Source organism: Accipiter gentilis, chromosome 5 (genome assembly GCF_929443795.1).
Source record: "Accipiter gentilis chromosome 5, bAccGen1.1, whole genome shotgun sequence".
Classification (NCBI taxonomy): domain Eukaryota; kingdom Metazoa; phylum Chordata; class Aves; order Accipitriformes; family Accipitridae; genus Astur; species Astur gentilis.
The window spans coordinates 33,857,686-33,881,745 of record NC_064884.1 but is presented as its reverse complement, the minus strand read 5'-3'; the positions used below and the strand labels follow the sequence as shown (position 1 = coordinate 33,881,745).

Genomic DNA, 24,060 nt, shown 5'->3' with positions numbered 1-24,060 from the left:
TATTTTAAAAGGTTTTGTGGCTGGGGTTTTGTGTGGGATAATTATTTTTTTTTTAGAATTCAGAACTGCATCTGACCTGTGTGAGCACATAGTTTTGGTTTTGTGGGTGGAGTTCAGCCTTGTTGTCCCTCTCCCACTTCTGTTATGTCCGTCCTTTTTTCTTCTTTCTTTTTTCTTTCATAAATCTGTAAAGTAGACACAGTCTTGCTATGTCTGCACAACACTGACCCCTCATCCTGGTTGAAGGATGAGAGCTACTGTCTGCTAGTTTAACAAATAATAACTTGACACAAAGCATGTAGCATGGATCATTTTATCTTGCTTGTGTTGCTCTTCAGCTAACTGATAAAGTTACTACTTGGCATATGAATTTTTTTTCCTTGATCATATGCATTTATTCTAGTAACTGTTTCTGTGTGCTGGATGAATTTGACACCTATTTAGTTTTAATAACATCTGGGCCTCAATAGGTGCTCTTCTGGCTGAAAGTATTAACCTTTATTTCTTGGGGGGGGAGGGGGGTGTAGTTCTGTAAGAAAAGTGGTACGGACAGAGCATGATATTAAAAAATTGTGCCACTGATGCATGTTCGCTCTTTTCCAGAAATCTTTATGTAGGAAACTAAATTGGGAAGATCAGAGTACACTGTTACTAAACGTGGAAAAAGAGAAGAGGGATTAGCAGTTCACTTCTGAAATGTTCTTAAAAACCAAATTAGCGAGGTTGTGGTTTTTGTTCTAAGTCATCCTATTACAGGTTTTATAAAGTAACTTTGTACAGTTATAAGTATTTAAAAGCTTTGTAAGCAGTGGTTTAAAATGAAAATACAAATGTCCCCTGCGTTTTCCATTAATAGTTTCATCTTGCAAAGGAGTAATCCTGCTTTATTTGTATAAACTGAATTTTTACATTTCTTCTGAAGTCACGTACAACTCCTTGGGTTGGCATATTTCTCCTCTGCAATAAGATTCACTTTCCATTTTCAGCAGGAGGTAATGCATAACTGGTATTGAAATGTTTGGGAAAAGATTTAAAATAAACGTGTATTTTGATTTTTGTTTTTAAGTTATTAACCAGTAATATGCAGATGCTGTGAAATCTATTCCTTAAGCCAGAGACTTGGTCATTGCTTGAAGATTGTTCTGAAATTGAGAAGGAATAGCAAAAATATTAATCCAAGGTGTATCATACTGTATGGTGTTAGCTTGTCAAGGTCCAAGATCTCCCTGTCATTGCTTCAGCAGCAATGCAGACCTCCACCCTCAGTGCCAGTGAGTCACTGTTCTCAAGATAGTAAGCTTCACGTGCGAGCCCCTTGTGCATCTGTAGCAGCTATGCTAGCCAACCACCTAAAGCTTTCTGTTTGATGCTACATTAATTTTTCAGTTATGATTGGATGCATATATATCTAACTGTGATGGTATTTTATCAGTAATGTCAAACTTTCATCTGTCTTTTATAGAATAACAATAATTTGGATGCCTGTTGTGCAGTTCTCTCTCAGGAGAGCACAAAGTATCTCTACGGTGAAGGAGACCTAGGTTTTTCGGATGATTCTGGGATTCCTGGACTACGAAATCACATGACATCTCTTAATTTGGATTTGCAGTCACAGAATGTGTATCACCATGGAAGAGAAGGAAGTAGAATGAATGGAAGTAGGACTCTAGCTCACAGCGTTAGTGATGGACACCTTCAAACCAGTCAGTCCAACAATGAACTGTTTCAGCAGGAACCACAGACAGCACCTGCGCAGGTTCCACAAGGATTTAATGTCTTTGGGATGGCTAATACAGTTAGTACTTCTAATCCAGGGCAGCATCTTGGATTTCACCTAGGCGGCAAAGGAGTATCTAACTTGTCTCAACAAACACCCAGATTCAACCCAATTATGGTAACTTTAGCCCCAAACATTCAGCCTGGTCGCAATACCCCTACTTCTTTGCACATACATGGCGTACCTCCTCCTGTACTTAACAGTCCACAGGGAAATTCTATCTATATTAGGCCTTACATCACAGCTCCTAGTGGTACCACTCGACAGACACAGCAGCAGCCAGGCTGGGCATCTCAGTTTAATCCCATGCACCCTCAGCAAGTCTACCAGCCTTCGCAGCCAAGTCCCTGGACTACTCTTCCTACATCCAGTACTACGCCACATACCTCATCGCAACACTCAACACAGCCAAATCATCAAGGCCACCAGACTTCTCATGTCTATATGCCTATCAGTTCTCCTACTACTCCACAAGCACCTATGATTCATTCATCTGGTAGCTCACAATCCTCTTCTCATAGCCAATATAACATTCAGAATATTTCCACAGGACCTCGCAAAAACCAAATTGAAATCAAACTTGAACCACCACAAAGAAACAGTTCTTCTAAGTTGCGTTCAACTGGCCCTCGCACCTCCACTACTCCCTCTTCCCTCAACAGCCAGACATTAAGTAGAAGTCAACCCACTGTTTACATATCGGCCAGTCCTCCAAATACTGATGAAGTGATCACACGCGGTCAGCCCAAGGTCTACATTTCAGCAAATGCCACAACAGGAGATGATCAAGTTGTGCGGAACCAGCCCACGCTTTTCATATCAACAAATCCTGGAGTTTCTGCCACTTCTAGGAATATGTCTGGTCAAGTAAGCATGGGTCCTGCATTTATTCATCACCATCCACCCAAGAGTCGAGCAGTGGGCAACAGCACCACTGCAACCTCTCCTCGAGTGGTAGTTACGCAGCCTAACACAAAATATACTTTTAAAATTACAGTTTCTCCAAATAAGCCCCCTGCAGTTTCCCCAGGGGTAGTGTCCCCAACCTTTGAACCTACAAACCTTCTAAACCTTCCTGATCACTATGTTGAACCAGAGGGTATCCAGCATCTTACTGACCCTGTTTTAGCACATGTGGATAGGATCAGTGATGCACGGAAATTGAGTATGGGATCTGATGATGCTGCCTACACGCAAGGTAATATTCTTAATATAAATAGTAGAGATTTCAACCAGGTTGTCAATTCAGTATGTAGATACCAGAACAGGAAACAGTTGATAACCTTTGTGATGTTAATACAGTATCTTCAACTTTAGCATTCATGAGCATTTCCTAAATAAATAAAAAAGCTTTATAAGCAAATCATAGATTTCTTTTTATGGTGAAGACATGTAACTGAATACTTGGAGATAATTCTTCTGTTTGTCTTAAGTAGATATGTTGCCTGTTGAATGAAGTGGACTTGTAGCATCTTCATTTTTCTGTTGTTCTGAAACATATAGTTTGTTCAATTTGTTATAATGATTTAAAGTTACAAGTCTACTGGCAGATCTTTGAATTAATTGAGAAACTGTTTCCATTGGATAATGTTCCCATTTTTTTCTTTTTGAGAGTGTATGTAAGAAGGAAGAAAAGCAGACTTCAAAAGCAATTAGTGGGACGAAGTATTGGCCTCCATGTTTCCTAATGTGTGCCTGACAATAAAATGCTTAAAGTCCTGATACTTCTGTTAAAATGTGAGAATGAATACCACACCAAAGAAAGCTATTTTAAAGGATTAGTGGTAATGGGGGGTAAAACTTAAAATATGTGATATGGCAACCCAACCTATTAATCTTTTTCTTCTGTTTCCATGTTTTTGCATGCTTTTATTACCAACTTGATGGTTTATTAGCCCTCCTGTAGACTTTTTGTATAAAGTTGTTGAATGAGTCTTAGTATATTTAAGATAGGTTGTCAAAATAATTTCTCTTCGACCTCATTGGTCCTCTTTGGATTTACCAAACAATTCAGCATTAAAAACTGGCTTGTTCTATGACCACTCTAAATGTTCTTCAGATTAATTTAGCCTTTTTTGGTTTGTGTAAGTACAATGGTCTGGACACTGGAAGCCTGGTCTTGCATCTGCAGTAGTATAGTGATGAAGTAAATCAAAAACTGATGATAGCTTGTGCACTACTTCTGGATGTAATATCTTTGGTGAGAGAATAATCCATCTTAACTCAAGTGTCTAAAGGTTAGGTGTCAAAACAAAAAAACCCCCTAACATCCTAGACTGTGGTTTACAATTAATGAAGAGTTAAAGAACTTCAGAAAATGATTCATCTGTAGATAAGCAAAACAAATTGCCATCCAGAAGTGCTATTCCCTTTCCTTACTCTGAAGGGAGACTTGGATGGCTGTTTTAGGCCTAGAAGACTTCAGATATCCAGAAATTAAGCAGTCGAAATCTTGTCCTTAGGCTCTAAATACTCTTCTAGATCATGAAGTTGCTTCCTACGCATTCTGCATTTTAGGTACTTGTTGGGGAAGGGTGTCCCTTTTTCCTATTCTGCCTCTCTGATAGGACTGACTTTTACTAGGTGTAGCTCTTCATCTCTTGTACCCCTGGTAGTGATGCTAGTGTAACCTGACTGCCTCCAGAATCTCCACAGGCTGCAGGTATCAGCATCCAGTTTATAAAGCTGAGGCAAGCTTGATATGCCCATTTCTGCTATGCAGCCTAGAATTCAAAAGCATTGACTGGCTCATGCCCACTGTAGAGCGCAGTTGTTCTTGAAGCCAACATAGATGCAGCTTTTAGATGAAATGTAGATGCATAATGTGGGCTGGTGCAGCTTTAGGGACCTTAGGGAAGCACCAGCTTTCTGTGTCCTTCACTAGTTCATATAAAGCACACTCAGGCTTGTGAAGTTCTTCACATTCAGAAGTGTTTGGGATTTCTCGCATGTGGTGTTCCATTTCTGCTGCAACAAGTGCAGTATTTTTTAAACTTTTGTTCTTTAATCTTCAGAAAGTTGAGAAGTGTGTGATAGACTTGTATGATCTTGATATCTAGAAGTCTGAACTATTGCTTCTAAACTTGAATCTTTTATTTAGAGGTGGGGGTTTTTTCTGTTACATACTAAAAGGAATTTGAGTTACTTGATGCTTTCTGCTGTGAGGCCGTGGTCTAAGCTGCTTATAATTTAGCTAGACTGTGCAAAAAGCCTTCCATTCTAGGTGCTTGTCTCATTTTAATTGTGGCCAGAACAGATGAGTAGTTTCTCTGGCCACAATTAGAGAAAAATGTATTTTCATCAGCTTTTCCATTTCTGCCCAGAATGCTCCTTATCTTGGCAGGGAGAACTGAATCTGGCTTGGGGTAGAAGGAATGTGGAAGGTGGAGTTGCTTTGGTGTCAGTGTCAAAGTGTCAGGGATGACAGTGTCAAAGGAGACTTCCTTTTCTTTGTTCCAGTGAATTAAATTCATATGCGTGGTCCAACCCAGGAGAATAGAAGATGTGTTGGACCTATCTGCAAGTGCTGCTGCCTGCCACCTAAGAAACTTTGCTTCATTTAATTATGGTGCGTGTAGGCACTCCAGTCTCTTTCATGATTAGATTTCTGGTTTTCCTCCCAAGTAAGTTGCAGTGGGTAGTAGAAGGCTGCCACAGATCTCTTGTCTTGTTTGCTGCCAGAACTGGAGGTTATATGATGTGAAAAGGAGTAGGATACTGCTCAGATAAAATCAGTGTGGTTGCCCTGGAATGCTTAGGTTATGTCTCCGCCACTGACTTTGTGATGCTAAGAAACTCTGTCACCAGACTTTTCAGAAGTGGTTGCTAATTAATGTTTCTCGTTTTCTGGGATTCCACTTTGTGATACTGCAGGCTTGCTTGTGGAAATGTTGAGAGCACTCATCCACTACTGAAGTCGCTAAGAATTAATGATGCTGTGAGAAAAGCAATGCTAGGTGCATGCCCAAAAGGACAGCCAAAAGAGGATGTGTTTTTATGCTAATTTATTTAGTATTGGTTCCCTTTACTTAGCAGTGATTTCAATTTATAATATAATTAGTTCTATTAATATGAAGCAATTACCCGAGATTTCAATTTATTACTTTAGTATAAAGTGTATTATGGATGAAAAACAGTGAAATCCTGTTAGAAACTGAAAATTCTGTACTCAGGAATGTTTTTGTGATATACATTCACTATGCATGCAGTCATATGTTGAATATGAGTATTATTTAGTGAGGCTAAATAATTATTTAATAGTTGTTCATTTTGTATATAGCTTTCCATCTGATAATGGGCAGGCATCCTATCAAGAAAATACATAATTGTGTAACAAAATCTTTAAGTTGATATTTTCATACTAGGGAGCTTAAGTCCCTTAGTTTAATACTACTTGGCTTTTGACTGTGACTTCATATTTTCTTGGGGAGGGGATGGTATTTGTAGAGTTAGTCATTGGTACCAACTATAGGTATATATGTGGATGTTTACTTAGCAATTCTTGCCACTATGTTTTTAATGTAAATACATTAATTGATAAACAAGTTTAGTAACTTGACATTTTGCACAGTCCTTGCTTTGGTTTCTTGGAGACTTTTAAAATTTCAAAAAGGAAAAAAAGCTGCAGGAAACAAATTTCTTAAAATACTAACCAGTCCTTGTAGATCTTTAAAAATAAAGACTTGAATGAGATACAGCTGTGCCCCATGCTCCAAGAGGCCTTAAGCCCATTACATCATGTGATTTAAGAAAAAAATACAGCCTTACATTTGGCTCTGTATATCATGCCCCACTTGAGTGACGCTCTTTTTAAAAAATAAAATGGCAAGAATGTTAGAAAAGGAGCATTAAAAAAAAAGCGAACTGTTGAAATTGCATATTAAATGCATATTAAATGACTTAATTTTGTGCAGCTTCAAGTACAGATTTTTAAAATGTGCACAAACATGAAGTGTCTCCTGAGAACTTCATGAACCTACTGCCACAGAGTAATTGCATTGCCAGAATTCCCCTTTCCTCCATACTTGGCAAAATAAGAAATTTCAGAAATTCATATGCCTGTAGAATAGGGTGAAATCATTGTGTTCCTAGATTAGCTTTTTTCTTAGAAACACTTATAACAGAAGGTTTTCTAAAGCAGTAATTGTTTAAAACTGAGATTCACAGAGGCTTTGAGAAAACAATTATGCATACATTTTCAAATTTACAAGTATATTCAGTACCTGTTTGAGTAGGTCTCTAAGAAAGGAAAAGTGAACTTTTGTCCTTCAGATTTTAATGCTCCTTGTAACTATAATGATTACAGCCTTTTTATGGAAAATGTGCACTTTGAATGTCAAAGGAAACAGTGGCATCTGCCAAAGTGTTGAAGTGTACTGTTCTTGCCAATCTGCTGAATGTGAATATGCAGAAGTTGAAAAAATTGAATGTGCGTAGTACCCTGTTTGCACATAATTAAAAAGTTGAACATGAAATCTGTTCTGGTTGTGGTACAATAATGATGAGTCAAGGGGGCAATCTTTGTACTTCTTTTGCTAGGCTGAGTACAGTAAATAGCTTCTTTTTAAGAATGTCTGAATAAACAAGTGCAAGCCTGAGGCTTTCTGGCTTGTACTCCAAGTTAGTCTATGTAGAGTAAACTTGGGTGTGCCTGTGCTGCCTGCAAAGGTGGAATCCCGTTCCTCCAAGAAGCACGGGATTATCAAAAAGACCGTTAAATGTCTCCTTGTAGGCAGTGTAAACTAGACCTAGTAGCTGAACTGCATTAGATTGAGATGCACTGCAGTTTTTTCTTAACGTTTTCAGTTGCTCTGATCAACGCTAGAGGGAGCTGAATACTTAAATTGCTGTTTTCCATTAATAAATACTGCAGTGGGATATGGGGACATTTTGTCTTCCAAACCCCATTTTTTTCCTGCAGCTGCCAAATTGGTATTTAAGCAAAATTACAAAATTTATGTGAAAGACACCACTTAAACCTATATCTTGCCAGTCCCTTATCCAAGTTATTTTTAATAGTAGAAGTTTAGCATAGCGATATCAAGTGATTCTTCTTTAATCATAATGGTAATTTTGTAATGAGTGTGTTTACAATTTCGAATCCCAACAGATTTTAAAATGGTAAAGTAGTCACAAAGCTGCTAGGAGAATAAATTGGATTGTGTCTGGAAAGTGATGTGAAAATAAGAGCATGTAATAGTGCTGCGGGCATCCATCAGTGCCTTCTGCTCCCTGTGTGGTTCATTAATGTGCTTAATTTCTAAACCACAGAAGTGGGAGAACATTGAAATGAGAAGTTGTGGGGTTTTTTCCCTTTGTAAGAGTAGCTTAAAAAAAAAGGGGGGGGGGGGGCGGGGGGTAGGAGGTGGCAGGGCAAAATACTCCAGAGATAGTCTTGCTCATAGTCTTATGCTTGAGGCCATGCCATGCCATGTGTCCTGGAGATACTCTGGTAACCCTTTTTCTTGCTTACCACATCCAGTGTACTGGCTGCTCACCAGCAGCCTGCATCCATAAGTTTGACAGGTCTGAGGAGTTCTGAGACTGGTTGGTAGAGCACAGCTGTGTTGCTGCAGGTCAAGTACCAATATTCTGGGCTTCAAAGAGTTGCCTCAGCAGTAATACAAAGGCAATGAAAATTGAAGAGACTATCTAAAATTGGAAACAAAGTGTAGAAGGAAAAAGGGGCTGTACTCTTCCTGCAAGAGTAGAGGCAAAGTAGTCTTTGATTTCCTTTCTTCATAGTTGCAGCTACATTTGTAACTCTTGGAGTTTGTAAATGGGAAAAAGTTCCTTCAGCTGTTTCTAAAAGGTTTTTCAAGAGGGGAGGCTGTCTTTTGAGACTACTTACCTGATGATTCCAAGTCTTCAACAAAAATCTTTATCTTGGTATTTCAGTTACTATGGTTTTATATTACATAGGAGCACAGCTGCAACTTTAACTATAGTGTGACTAGTGGCTGCCCTAAATAAAGGTGCCTATTTATGCAAGCATCTCTAAATCAAACAAAACCAAGCAGAAGCTCAAGCAGCTTTGTCTTTTCAGTATCTTTTGAATACAGGTGGCTCAGAAGCCTAGGCTGAATCTCAGTAAGGCCTTGCAGTTCTGTAACACTGTACAAAAATAGTTTGGCATGGTTCCTCCTTTTGAGAACGTCTGGAAGACAAAATGTGATGCATGAATGAATGAACAGGCAGGAATTGCAGCAGAGGGCAGTTTCGCTTGCCGAAGATATGGAAAGTTGCATCTTGGTTTTTTGCTATTTTTAACTCTGCTGCTACTTGGGAAAACCTAACCAACCAAATCTGAGTGCTTCTAATTTTTTGGTACCTGAAGAAATCGTGGTGAATTAAACATAATGTTCCAGCCGGAGTTTTGCTTAAACACTTCGTGAGGCAAATTCAATCTTTTTAAAATACACTGTTATTGCTACATTTTTATTATTTCCACAGTGCCATGAAGGTATCCATAGTCTGTGAAACTGATCTTGGTTTATATGAATTAGTAATTTAATGGATGAATGAATGGCTGTGCAGAAGTTGAAATGATTCTTGGGTTTATTTAATGAAATACTTTTTCATTTTTATAGAAAGTGATTATTGCTTTGAGCAGTGTTATCTGCTCACGTGATGATATTTGATAGTATACCTACCTTTAATGAAATAAACTCCTTAAATTGTATGAATTTGATTGCGTCTTCTGCTTTTTAAAGCTAACTTCATAGTTTCTAAATTGGGTCTCCTCATGCTGTTTTCTTTACAGAGAGTAAGCAGTGTTAGAAATTAGAAGCTGAGCTAATGGTTCTGCACCATAGTTAAGGAATAAAATGGTATACAATCCAGCCTCTGTGATAAATATAACTGATGTTTGCCAGCAGTATTGCTTGTAGTACTTCCTGTTCTAGTTTCATTTGGTGTCTCCTGCTATGACAGGAACACTGGATTATGTTCCAATTCAAATAGGAATAAAAATCATAATCTTGATGCTTATCTAGCATATATAGTACTCTGTATTGTAGCTGTCTGTCTGAAGTCCTCTTCATACTACCTGTTTTACAATGGTTGGGCTGAATACAATACAAGGAAATGTTTGTTGTTGGTTTCTGTTAGTCATTCTTGTAGATTGGTTGGGTTCTTGAAAGAGATTTTTACAGATTACAACTAAATTTTGCAGGGTCATCTGTTAGGTGGTATGACTTTCTCATTGTATTTGCTTGTTGTCTGTAATTGATTTGTGCTGTTTTTGAAAATATAACACTTTTTGTCTTACAGCAGAGGTTTTCTTGTGAGGAGAATGGAAAAGCCATCTGTAGCAATGTTTTTTGTCTGTATTTTCCCAAAAGAATACTAACTTTCATCTTTATCTGATGTCACCATGTGAAGGATAATAAACTAGATAAAATGGGACTTTATGTATTGCAGCTTTACTGGTACATCAGAAGGCCAGGATGGAGCGACTTCAACGAGAACTTGAGATTCAAAAGAAAAAGTTGGATAAACTAAAATCAGAGGTCAATGAAATGGAGAATAATCTAACACGAAGGCGCCTGAAAAGATCGAATTCTGTTTCCCAAATTCCATCAGTAAGTTGAAATGTTTGTAGGCCATAAGTGTAAACCACAAGTGTGATCTGTCACAATAAATTAAAGGAACAATTGCCTATATATTGACAATACACTAGTGACAGACAGTATAGCTAGAATTAAACTGGTAAATAGTGTAGTTCAGAGTAAAGACTAAATATGTGTTATTTAACCACAACCTTTCCATTCACTAATTGCTTTGTGAAGTGTTGCTTTTAAAGGCAGTCACAAAAAGCTTGACCTGGTAGTCTTTCTGGATGTTCTTAAAGGCATGATCACTTAACTTTTCAGACTACAGTTTAATACTCATTGCTTTCCACACAAAGTATTTTTTGGTCTTCATGCATATACCAATCTCAGAGAAATTGAGTAATGCACCAGTTTTCAGTGCCAGAAGATCAGCCGTTGATCTGGTGGATCATTGGCTGTGTCCTGATCACAATGTGGAGTTGTTCAGTCAGCTCTGAAGTCTGATGAGAGACAAGAATTCAGTGGGTCTGAAAGCTTTATGTAAGATTATGCTTGGATTAAAAGAATCTTCCTTATAATGACCTTTCTTTTATCTTCACTTCTGAAATAAATCTATGCTGTCTACCTATGCGTGAATGATAACTCATAATAAAATGGGAAAATTTAGTCTAACAGGCAGATTTATTTTTTCAGCTGGAAGAAATGCAACAGTTAAGAAGTTGTAACAGACAGCTGCAGATAGACATAGATTGCCTAACCAAAGAGATTGATCTCTTTCAAGCAAGAGGTACAGTATGCCTTAGTACATGAGCAACTGTAAATGTTGATTATTTTTTTTCCTTTCTTCTTTCACTGTCTGCATGTATCAAAAGTGTCTGTGTTTATAAATTATGAGTATAGACACTATTTGCAAAATCATCACGTTAGTTTGAGTGAAACCATGGGAGTAATTGTCTTCTAAGCCTGTTGTTTTTGTTGGCTTTATGATTTTCCTAATCCCACGGTCATTCCTATCTCTTACTTGGCTCAGAAGAGAGAAACTTGTGATGCCATTTATTTAATAAATGCTGGGGGTTGGGGGAATCTGGTTATTTGAGTACCAAAGAAGAGGGAGGAGAAATTTTCTAAATGATACAGCCATACATATGTGTCCATCTCTCTCTCATCTTCCACTTCTTCTGTCTTGTATTCAGCCTCTCTAGTTAGCAAATACAAAGTACAGCTGTAACTTCCAGTGTGCTCTCCTCCTTCCACTTTCCTTGTCTGCAGGGACACAGCCTTTGGTCATGAGGGTGAAATTACAAGACAGCTGAGCCAATTCAAGAGCTGCCAACAAGAGGTCCCTCTCTCTTCCTGTTTCCCTCTCTTGCCACTTACTGTGCTTCGGCTCTGTATTAGCTTTTTAGACCCTTTGCAGAGTTGATGCTGCTCACTAGCCAAGCAAAAAATGTTGCATTGCTGGAAAAGCTTGCTGCAGCTGATGTGAGGGAGAGGCACGGAAAGGGAGAACTGAGATAGTGAGAGGGAAGGGACTAATGCTTTCCACTCGCAGCAGCAGCGAGCTCTTAGATCGGTTCAGTCTTGAACTGTGGAAGTTCTTCAGACACTGTACCTGCAAATAAGGAGAAAGTAGACAGGTGTACTGAATGTAATTCTGCACTAAAAACTTGACCTTAAATAGAATATTCAAATTGCATGTGATTTTATATCTGTTTGTTACAGTAAGTTGAAGTTAGAAGTTCCTCAAAGTATTAAATCTAAGCATATGTAATACACTGCATAGTAGATAGCACATCTCTTTCAGTATAGTTACAATTTAGAAGAAGTCTCAGGTAAAACTTACTAATAAAATGCTGTTAAATATTTGAGTGACAGAAAAAAATGTTTAAGGAGTTTGGTCTGCTGGATTCTGTTACTGATTTTTATATTGCATATTTTGGGCAGTAAGTTTCTTCACGTGTATTGTTGACGTCTTTAATATCTCACTTGGGTCAGTATTGACACCTTGATATAAAAGGTGATAAGTGAATAATAGTACTGTTTCAGAATCACTGTCAATACCTGATAGGCTTTCCTATTCAAGTTTATTTTTAAAACTGCTACACTTTATTTTTCTTTGTTTGTTTTGTTTTTAGGACCACATTTTAATCCCAGCGCTATTCATAATTTTTACGATAATATTGGATTTCTTGGTCCGGTGCCACCAAAACCCAAAGGTACTGTACTGGTAAAATTTGGCTTTGATACTAATACCTGGTTTGCATCTAATATCAAGTTCTATTCTATGAATCAAGTTTAAATGTTGATTATGAAATAGATTATTTCAAAAGCATACAAACCTTGCATTGTATTTGTATTTGCAGTAAATGTGCTTCTGTTTGCTCTTGTTTCCTCTATTCATACATTCAGGAAAGAGAAGTATATTAAATGGGGTATATTTAAAGATGGCTAATATGTTGGGAGGTAGTTTAAGTAAACGGAAGCATGCATCTTTTTTTAAAAACGAGTGTGAGATACATTGCTTAGGGATCAGTGAAACTTGCTTAGATGACTTCATCATTGTCCTTGGTGAGGAGTGGATTTATTTACATGTTACAATAACTCAGTTTGGTTACCCTGACGGGACTTCCTGGCTACTGTAGAATTTGTATTAACAATTTACATAAAAGCCTCTTCTGACTATTGTTAAATACAGTTTTAGATAGTTGAAGTGGAAAGGAATGCTGCCCAATAGGGCAGTCAATATTGCTGAATTTATTAGTCAGTCTTGACTATTCTGCGTGTCATTGTTTTGCACGTTATTTCCCCCCCCCCAATGGAATGGCAAACAAAGCAGAATAATTACATCTTGTGTGTTGCATAAAGCAGAAAGTGAAATTACCTTGTTTGCAACAGCATCATACTATAACCTATAGGCAGACCACCAAATGAAATCGATAATCCACTAATGTTTCTATGCAATCTTTCTGTCCAGGAAGTTCTCCACATAATATATATGTGTGTGTGATTTGTCCTTGTGGTGTGCAGTAACTGTTGTTACAGAATCTTGTCTTAGGATTTCTGGCCATTCTGTATTTCAGAATGGTCTGGATAAATTGGATTTTTTTTTTTGTCCTCCAGACTGTAACTCCTCCAAACTGATACTGTTCTTCATGCTTTATAAGGTTTTTTTATCCTTCATTATCCAATCTGTTAGTGAAAATACTGAGTAAAGTTAAATCCATATGCAGTCCTATTAGACACATTTTACATCTGAACCATGAAGAATTTATCAGCAGTTCTGTCAATTACGTTGTTCCCTTTACAGTAAATAAAACCTAACCTATCAAAGAAGGAAAATTAAAATTAATTTTCTGTGACTAGTTGTTAACATTTACATTGACTCATCTTCTAGGAACTCACAAATTTAAGTGTTTAATTTGGTACAACCTATCCTGAAAATGCAAAGTTAATCCTGACTGGTTTATAAACCTCTGAAGTCCTTCTTATCCTTTCTTTCTTTTTTAAAAAGTATCACTACTGTATCTTAGTCCTTCATTAACTTTAACTTTCAGTTCATTTTATTTTAAGTTTCAGTTGAACTCTGATGTAGGTTATGACTTAAACCAGAATTACCACTGTTCAAAAAAGAATGAAAAATAATTCTTTTTGTGTTGTGATCAGTAGCCTTGTACTTCCCAAAGCTGTCACTGTCATTTTGCAGCAGTTGCAATAGGCTAGTTGCTAATGACATGTTCTCCAGTTGAAATAATTGGCTAAAAGATTTTGCTGCAGTAACCTAAACTGGGAACCCTTAACTTGAGAAGTCACTCTTCTCTTTTCAACTTTTTCATCTCTTTTCATCTTTTCTCTTTTAAAGTAGTTGAAGATTGTTGGCTAATGCATCATGCAAAAAGATGCACTTGTATGCTTGGGAGGATTACCCTATAGCATGACAGAGCTAGGCATTGATTTTTTCTTTAGTATATCTGACTGCTTATCTTGTTTGAGGAAGAACTGCTGATATTCATTCAAGGGTCAAAATGTTAAATATGTCCAAAGGTTACAGAGCACTTATTTCTTGTCATAATGAATTTTAGACTGCTCCATAGACCTCAGTCTTCTAAATCTTGTGCATGTTTCCTTTCCTGATTAATTTCTAAATTTTATCTCCTTTTCATGCAACAGCTTTGAACTGAGACCGAAAGGGAAGAAAGCAGAGTGAAGGGATGGGAAACTTGCTTTTTATAGTTTCACCTTGTGCCATTTGGCTGACTTACAATCAAGCTGTAGTCAAGGGAAGGGGCTGGTAAAAAGCTGCCTCTGTCACTTGTAATAACTGTGCTGTTCTCAGAGGAACAAGATAGTTCTCAGTTACTGAAAAATAATCATCTCAAAATTCTTTCCATGCTGTTCTTGGTTAGTAACTGCTTATCTTATCTCTTTCATGTCACAGATCAGAGGTCCATTGTGAAAACACCAAAGACTGTTCCAGACACAGATGAAGATGAGGGAGCTCAGTGGAGTTGTACTGCCTGTACTTTTTTAAATCATCCAGCCTTAAATCGCTGTGAACAGTGTGAAATGCCCAGGCATTTCTGAGCCAACGGGCCCGTTACCTTTTGTAAAACCATAGCAAACATACAAGGAACTATCCAGTCATTGGGGGGGCAAAAAAAAGCATTTATGCGTAGGATTTTGTAAAATTGAAGGTGTGACGAGATGGTATTTTGCTAATATTAAATGTCAGCCCACAGAGCTAGTAATACCTCAGTGTTGTGTCACAGGCAGTTGAAATTGATCGGTTGAAAGGTAATCTGCTGAAAGACTCAGTTGCCAGCTGCCTAAACCATGTACAGTATTACCAGTATCCCAGTAACACACACCATGTTCAGTGCTTGGGTGTTGCCCATCCTCTTCTCTGCCCCGATGTCACTACTGAATTTTGACAGGGGAAAGGAATAGAGTGCTAGCGTTTTTGTTTTCAGAGCTTTCAGTGAAACACTACATGCACAGAGGAGATCTAAAAGGAACAAGGTTTAACTATTTAAACTGTTTGCTGCCACACAGTGCCTTCGATAAAGGGAAGAACTTCACAAATCAGTGGTACTCTTTGCCTTGTCTTCCCTGAAAACATCTCTGTGAAGCCAGAAATCAGTACAATCACATCTAAAGATGAAAAGGAAAAACTGCATGCGTTGTCTGTACAATACACACAGTGAAATACCCCAAAGCTTTTTCCTCCTGTACATAGCTCTAGAGCCTGCTTTAAGTGATTTCTTTTCTTCACCTTTATTATTTTCTTGTACTTCTGTATGTATAGTGTAATAGTCTTTTTGTTAACTTTCTTTTTTCCCTTTAAGTGATTAAGCACGATCATGTCCCTTTTTTTAAGCTTTTATCTGAGAGAAGCGATGCCTTAAAATAAGAGCATTAATAAGAAACTATGCACAAAATAGCTTTCCTCTGCTCATTCTGTACATTGCTCTTGTAAATGCTGATGATCTGTGAAGACCTGCAGATGCAGCGTGGTAAAAATGCAGGAAAAGTTGGAAGAGTTATGCATATAGTTCACTCTGTACACTGAGTTTTACGGTGGGTGACACAAGGTAGCATTTTGTCTGGCGTGAGGAAACTTTTTATACGAAGAAACTTTCAACCCACCAACAGATCAGCATCCGATTTAAGCTTGCTTCATCTGCTGGGTATCTTGCAGACTCCTGAAGAGAGATTTGTTGGGGAAGTACATACAGTGCCAAAATCAACAGCAGCAGCATCGTACAGCTTTGTTCAAGGACTTTAAATGCTTTCCTGTTTTGGCAGCCAGTTTCTAAACCTGACTTTGTGGTGAAGTCTCATATTTATAGAAAACAAGGATAGCAATATTTAGGACAACTGAAATAAAGGCTGGAAAAGAGAAATCAAACAGACTTGAACACTGAAGCAACCTCAAGCATCTCTTTATTTTGATGATCTATTTTTTTAAGGAAAATATTCACATGATCGGGGATGTATGTAACCAAGATCAAGAAAATGGAATTCCAGTACAGTATGCATGAAAGACGGCACGCAAAGAATTATGTAGCAGCACTTAGCGTGAGGCTGGAGGGAGTGCTCACAATGTAGCAAGAGACAAAGTAGACTGTCACCCACTGTAAACATTTGCCAGTGGACACTTTTATTAGGAGTTTTACAAGTGATCTATGTGAATGCACAGAGGCCTTTGTTTTGAAGGCTTTGCATTTTTTTATGTGGGAAGAAAATGCCAATCCCAGGTAATTAGGCAGTAGACCCAAAGCACTTGCATTCAATGCATTTTGTTTATAAAATGAGGCCTTGTTTTTCAGCTTCATCTGCAGTTCTATGTGAAGATTGACAAATCAGTTTTTACCTGTTTATTAATAAAACCTAATTTGGATATCTTGAGTTGATGGTTTTGTGATTTAGCTGGGTAAACTGCCTTTGTAACAGATAAGTTATTTATAAAAATTAAAAAAAAAAAATTATATTCTAATGTTTGGTTTTGTGATTTGTTTGCTTTTTTTCCATGCTGTGGAGCAACAGAATACTCACGGACCAATAAGCGTTAACAGTATTAAAAGTAGGCTGATTTCTTACGACCAGAGATTTTATTTAAGCCTTGGTTTTGTCGAATCTTGTATCTTTCCTCCCATGCATTATTCTATTTAATTCTAATTCAGTGAGCGTAAGGAATGTATTCCATAAAGTTGCGCTGACAAGATTGTGTCCTGACCAAAGAACCATTCACTTATTCATAAAGTAGTAAGCTAGACACAGGCCCTTTTTACTTCATGCTTTAAGGGTTTATGATTTTAGAAATACTATTCAAAATGGGCAACCAGTTTGTCTAAGCTAATAGATTATATGCTTTGTGTACTGTTAATAGAAGCATAGTTTAGGAATTAGTATGGTTAAACTGTATTTTGGTGCTATGTATATTATAGTGCTATGAGATGTGGAGTGTTCCTGGACATGCCTTTCCCACTTGGACCCTGTCTAGACAGACATTTGCTATGTGGAGTTGGGCTTTTCCTGAGTCACAGTGATGCCATGTAAAAGCCCTTCAGGAGCCATCTATAAACAGATTTAACTACAGATCCAGCAAAAAGCTTTCCTTAACACACGTTGATCAACTGGAGTGCCTTAATCTGCCGTATGAAAAAGTGTTTGGAGTGAGGAGGGCAGCTGCGCTGAAAAAGCAAACAACAAACTCCAGTCAGCTATGGGGTGGAAAAAGCATGTTCAGAGAAATAGGTAAAATGGAATTCTGCTCATCCTATCAAAGCATAATTAATCTTTTCCCTGCATTTATTTGAGTGTTTATTTTCTGAAGGAAAAAAAAAAGAATGTTTACATCCTAGCTCCAGCTAGTTATGCAGAGCCATCAACACATTAGTATGAGAGTGTATCAGGCTGTATTTTCAGTAACTGATCCTGGAATAGTGGGACAAGAGAAATGACATCTCCAGTGTCATCCGTTCCACAGACTTTTGCCTTCACTGTTAGGAGTTTTATGTTCTTCCTGTATTTTGGGTCATGTATATCGTTACCTGTTTCTTCAAGTGGATACCAGTATATTGGCATATCACTGCTGTGTGTTTTTAAAGGTTTTGAAGGGTTTAAATTTTGAAGGATGAAATAGAACTATATTTCACTGCTTTTTTTTTTTCTTTTTCCTCATAAAAGATAAATATAAAAATGAAACATATGTTTTAAGGTTAAACCTTGTATTGTGAACATAAGTAGTTTATCTTGGATGCTGATTTACGACTATGTTTCTGTACTGTCTTTGTCAGGTATCTGTAATTGTAAAAAAAAAAAAAAAAAAAAAAATCACTCTTTAGTAGGAGGGGAGAAGCACACACTCCCTGGCTTTTAGAGGCTTCTGTTTATTTTTCGTGAATATGATGTTCATCACTTGGTCAAGCTTCAGAATTGGGATAACTTTAGAAATGTAGGTGGCTAAACTGAAGAGCTGGTAACAGGGCCACTGTGTCATGTCAGCTCTGTGGAACTGACTTCAGTTGACATTGCTAGTTTTCTACATAAGTTAGAAAAACATTTGTCTTCTGCAGTCTCCTCAGTAGAGCTGTTCTGTTGCCCAGGAGTATGGTTATGTGTGGCACCCCTAAAATTCAGATTAATTGTCAAATTTGGTATCATCAGTCTCAAGCTAATGATACCTCAATTTTAAAACTGCGTGGTCAATATTTGTGCCTGTCTATGTGTGTTATTTGTGTGAGCTTAATCAATTTTAAGATCTTGAAACATCCACCTTCAGCATATTTCATAGATGCCCAGGGAGAATACATCTTTCATTTTAAGAAAAGTATCGTTATCAGTACTGCATTTCTTCAACCAAATTCATCTACATTGAATGTACATTGGAGCCTAGACACAAATTAAAGGAAGACTTGATTAAAGGTGCTGAACAAGCATTAAAAAAAAAAATAAGCCAAATATTGAAATCTACTGAGTGTTTGCCCTTTTCAATACTACTTCTTTGGTATTCTAAAATGGGGGGTATTGCTATAAAACAGTGGCAGAAACTTTTCAATACAGTTCACTAACAGCATCTATAATGTAGCTTGTGATCCATGGCAACTCTTACTAATACTTAGTTCTAACTTTCAATAGTAAGGAAATGCTTTGACATGCTTTATTTATCTCTTATTTGTTGAAGAAAATCATATAGTTTGAATAGAAAATACAAATTAGCTTTAAACTTTTGATTGCTTTCATTGGTACAGAGTAGAATGATTAGAGTGCATTCCTTTCTCAAGCCTGACTGCTTGAATAGCTCTTTTATTGCTTTGAGGAACAGTCTTTGATTTTATGTAGTCCAAAATGCCTTGTGAGGCTCATGTTTTATGTAACCTACTTAAAAATTACTGGAGAGTGAGAGAACAGGAAGAGTTAGTATGAAATGTTTGAGGGCTTCAGGCTCCGTGATGAGCTTGAGTGCTATAGGAACACTTGGGGTTGATAATGGAACATTGAGAATGATGCAATTTGGCTTTTTTTCTTTTTTGCTACAACTCTCAATGGTTTTTTATTTGTTTCTCTTTGAGCAATTCCGCATCAGTTACATGCTTGCTTCTACACTAGAGCTGCTCAAACAGTGCCACATTCAGAGGCAGCACTGGTAGAACTCACTGAAGTGATTGCTTCATTTAGACAGTTAATTCCTAGTGGTGTAAGTGGATATAATTACGTTTTCTTTAACTATGCAGTTATTTTTAATACTTAACCAAAATGTTAAAATCTCTGGCCAGTGCAATGCTGCTGCAGGCATGAGTTTAGCCAACTGTTTTTCCCAGTGTCCCATTCTCTTCATTGATTTAAGTTGCAGATGTCTGTGCATATTTACAGAGGACTTTGAGCCAAAATGGTTATCTACATGGGTTCTAACTGCCTATTATTTGCAAGTTTATTTAAAATAATAAAACACTATCATACTGCATGTGAGTGCAGATTTTGAAGGAGAAAAGTAGCATATCAATTTGGGTACTACTCAAATGAGCAATCTGAGATGCTTGTATAAACCTAATACCATTTTTTATGGATGCACATTGTGTTACAGCTTTAAATTCTGTGACTGCTTGCTATTTTTCCTCACTGTTTATAGGAGTACAGTGCCAATACAATTTTGATGTAGCTGATTTGGTAACGAATGGAGAAAGCGTTTATTAAGCATTTTTAATGTGGTTTTGTCTTAGTAGATATCAGCAGACCACATCCAGCCAGTGACTGATAAGCTTTGCCTAAATTCAAGTTCGTATTGCAAGTGATTGAAATCCAGGGCTAAGAAATACGATGATGGAGAGAGGGAGGAAATGGACTAAGGAATGCTGTGTCCTTTGTTCTTCGTATGCAGAAGCAAGTGGTGTTGCTTTTCTTGCACCCCATTGTAACATGCAAACATGTTGCACGTAACAAACACATTTATCATATCACGTAGCCAGTCATCGGGGGATTCCTCGTTTTTGTGGTGGTTGATTGAGTTGGTTGATGTGTTATGTTCTGGGGCACGATGACCAAATGTGTTTCTGTCCCATGATTTCTTTGCAGGCTTGTACAATACAGTGCGAAGTAAGGTCACCAGAGGAACAGTAAGGCTGGGGAACAGCAGCATCAGAGTATTCAGTTTATGTGCATTTTGACAGGAAAGGATGGCACACACCTCGGGCTCGCTTCACAGGCAGCGGGAGGAGCGGTCTGTGTAGGAGGCACCCAAACCCAGTTCACACACAGCTCATTTCCCCTTACATGAGAAGTGCGGGTGTCACCGCTGTGTATCTGCTCGTGTGACAGTCCATCGTGTGCTCCATCGTGTGCTGGAGTCTCACGCTTGGCATGTTTGGTTATGTGCCAAGGAAAGGTTCATAAGGTCCCACTAAGAAAAGGACAGTGGGAAGCAAATCCCTGGCGTGCCTCGTCCGGCTGGTACATGGCTGCTTACCCATGGCGGAGGAGAGGTGGCTGCGGATAAAATGGGTTATTCTGCCTCTGCGGTTTTGCAGGTTGGATGCTTATTCCTTAAAATAGACACTTTATAGTCTCAAAAGGAAGGCCAATGCATCAGTAATTATGGATTAGCTTTTTACCATCATCCTACAGTAATAAAATCTTAAAAGTGGTGTTTTCTGTTTAAGGTAATAAATCTAGAGTTCAAAACAGGCTAGTGAATATCGGTAACTCTTCTGATGTCACAGGAAACGTGTGTGTCAGATGAGAGGATGAATGTTTGGAGTGAAATCTTGATTATGAAAATTATCAGCCCAAAAACTTCAAATAAAAAATTAGTTTTATAGTGGCTTTATATTTATGTTGATCTAAGATTATAAGCAAAGCAATATTTGTATGTATGGAATGTCTCTTATCAGCCGATACAAAAAAAAATTTCTTCATTGACAAACTAGTCATGGTAGCAACTCTGTACTTCATAGTTAGCTGTAAATTGTAAGTTGGGGAGCCCTTTTTTTTGTTTTTTGGGGGGGTTTGGGGTGTGGTTTTTTTTTTTAATTATTTTTAATATTTGGCATTTCATGCGTTGTATCCTGGGTAGAACATAACTGGACAGATGGATTTATTTTTTACAAAATCTTTTCTCAGTTTTGCTTTTGTTGTTTGTTTTTGTTTTGTGGTAGTCAGATTTCCAGAACGACTTGTGTGGTGTCGTACAGTATTGTAAGGGAGGCTTACTGTCACCCAGTCTGGGGGGCTGCTGTTTGGAAGAAAGAGGCGGAAGATACTTGGATGCGTCACACCCCTTCATACTCCTCCGGTTACTTTGGAGCTGGAGCTGGCTGGCACCCTATGAATCACAGTGAAAAAGTATGAAATGCCATTCAAAAGGTATTTGGCTGAAACTAAGTTTGTCTAAAGGGGCTTGTTAGAGAGGACAGGGAAGGCAAGTTGGGAAAGTTGTAAAAACCACCTTCTTGTGCAGCAATTGAAGCAGGAGCAGGTCCAGCACTTCTTTCTGCTGGAACATTTATGACACCACTTTAGGGTTTGGATGCTTCCTCTCATGTATAACCTGTAAAGACATCCTGAAGTTAATAGAAGTTTTCTCACAGTCTTTGTTGCAATAGCATTTTTTTGCTGCTAATGGGGGTGGAATAGGGCAGAGAAACAAAGGATCCTGAAGATACTAAATAAAAATTGTAAAGATACTATAAGTGCCAGTACCACCACAGTGATCGCTTATCTTGGTAATATTACTGTGTCACTGGCTCACTTTCTAAAAGATGCTCTGCACTGGTGATATGGCAGCTGTGCTCCAAGCAGTGTGCAGAATGTGAACCCAAGATTTTGCTATTCCCTGTGCCTTCATTCATCTCTGTCCCTCTCTCTGCCTCCACCTTTGCCTTTCCAGCTTTCCTTTTCCCTCTCTCTAATTAGAGACTTGAACAACCACTCAAGCCAAATTTCCTATGTTTTGTTGCAGCTATCCGGTAACTACAGTGAAAATTTGGATTAAAACTGGGATGTGTATTTTGTTTCTTTCACGAGCCTTTTCCTTCCCTCTCTGTTTTGGGGCCAGAAATGAAATTTAAACATGACCTGAGGAAAGAAAATACTGTCTCCCGACAGATACCCGACACGGTTATGAAGAGATTGTCATGAGGTGTCTTTCCCACCTGCAAGAACCACTTTTTGGTAGCCAAAGTCTTCAGATTAAAATTGCTGTCCTAGAGAGGATGTTGGATGCTGTCATCGGACATCTGGCTTGAAGTCAATGTGGTTTGATCCTGTGTCATAGATGTGTGTGGAGAAAGTTGCCCAGGTCCTTGTCTATCTGTTCCATGGCAGCGGTATTACCTTTCTCATTTTTAGTTTCTTGTGCAATTCCCCTGTGATTGTGAAAGCATTTGGAAGTGTGTACCTCTTTTTGTGTCTTCTATACACGTTCTTGAATGTTAAGGTTTCCAAGAAATGGGGCTGTGTACTAGAGGTTCATACTATGCCAGTGCAACTAAGCTGCTGCTGTCCTTAAGTAAAGAAAAAAGAAAGAAAGAAAGAAAGTCAGTGTAACTCTTGGCTTTAGAAACCCTTCCTAATCCTTGGCACAGCTGCCCTGTACATGAGAGAGAAAATGTCATGTTAGTGTTTTTTTGAGCTGAAGAACATGACACAAAAGCTTTCCCTCTTTAATAATGATTAATTATAAGGGGGGGGGGGGGGGGGGCAGTGTGTGTCTGCAGATCTTGATACTTGCAAATTGCTTAGGCTTTTTGAATCCCTAAGGAAACCAAATGCTGTGCTGCCTGGCCAGTGTTCTGCCCCTGTGAGCTTCACTTCTGGCCCTGGGACTCTGGACTGCAGGTAACAGAACAGCAAGGGCTGAGGCTAAATTCCCTTTTGGTAGTGGACCCTCAGGCTCCCCAATGGATCTCCCCAGGGAACGCATTTCTGCCAGCCCCACAACCCTAGCCATCAAGCTCTACCCTCCAAACTTATCAGTAGTTTTGCTCTGCAAAACAGACCTTTTTTCAAGGCAACTGCCATGCGTTCCGGTGCTCAATGCTTCCTGAAGAAACAGTAGAGTTGGGTGACAGAGTGAAATACTTTACTATTCACGTGATTTACAATTGCACCCAAAACAACTATCAGGCGTAGCTGTGCTTGGAAACTTCCTTCCCACTTCAAGACCCCAGCCGTGTTCAAAGTGGACATAAGTAACATGCAAAGGTATGTCTTATGTAGTTTTGTTGGAAAGTGTATCATCCATCTCCTGATCTATTGCTTCGTGTTGGTTTTAATTTTCTTTCAGTTACTTGATACTCTCCTATGTTTTCATCCTATTCTTTTCCTGGACTAGTACCTGTATCCTGACAGCAGGATTGAACCTGCTATTGATTTTTGATTGCACGCAGTGGTTTAATTCAAGGCTTGAGTCAGCATCTAGATCTCACTTGAACATCAGTCTGTCCACCCCATGGCAACCATGCTTTTGTCTTGGTTTTTAGAACGCTTTTATTCGTTCCAGTACTGTCCCTGGAGTGGTAGGCTGCTGTGTGCTGATTTCAACTCGGTGTCTTCTAATTCCACTTGTGAAATTCATCTCATGAGACTTTAAGACAAAATGCATTAGTAATGCTTCAGAGCAGGGATTGCATCAGTTGTCCCACAGTCGTGTGTCCCCCGTCCCCCCCCCCCCCAGCTGGAAGTGTCCTCGTTACTCGTTTACAGGGTTGTACTCCGTGATGCTTCTGTTCTCTGTGG

General features: G+C 38.4%; 1 protein-coding gene across 2 annotated transcripts in view; it reads left to right on the top strand.

Moving 5' to 3' along the window:
• The window catches only part of TAB2 (TGF-beta activated kinase 1 (MAP3K7) binding protein 2), a 69,360-nt gene extending 52,536 nt beyond the window's left edge, over positions 1 to 16,824 (top strand). Inside the window, exons 3-7 of one of the 2 annotated variants that reach the window (XM_049800272.1) lie at positions 1,463 to 2,975; positions 10,199 to 10,359; positions 11,023 to 11,116; positions 12,465 to 12,545; positions 14,765 to 16,824. In XM_049800272.1, coding sequence (XP_049656229.1) covers positions 1,463 to 2,975; positions 10,199 to 10,359; positions 11,023 to 11,116; positions 12,465 to 12,545; positions 14,765 to 14,910 — 1,995 coding nt within the window. In that variant the 3' untranslated portion in view covers positions 14,911 to 16,824. The remainder of the gene's footprint in view (positions 1 to 1,462; positions 2,976 to 10,198; positions 10,360 to 11,022; positions 11,117 to 12,464; positions 12,546 to 14,764) is intronic. The other variant, XM_049800271.1, reaches the window with a different exon arrangement.
• Positions 16,825 to 24,060: the final 7,236 nt, after the last annotated feature.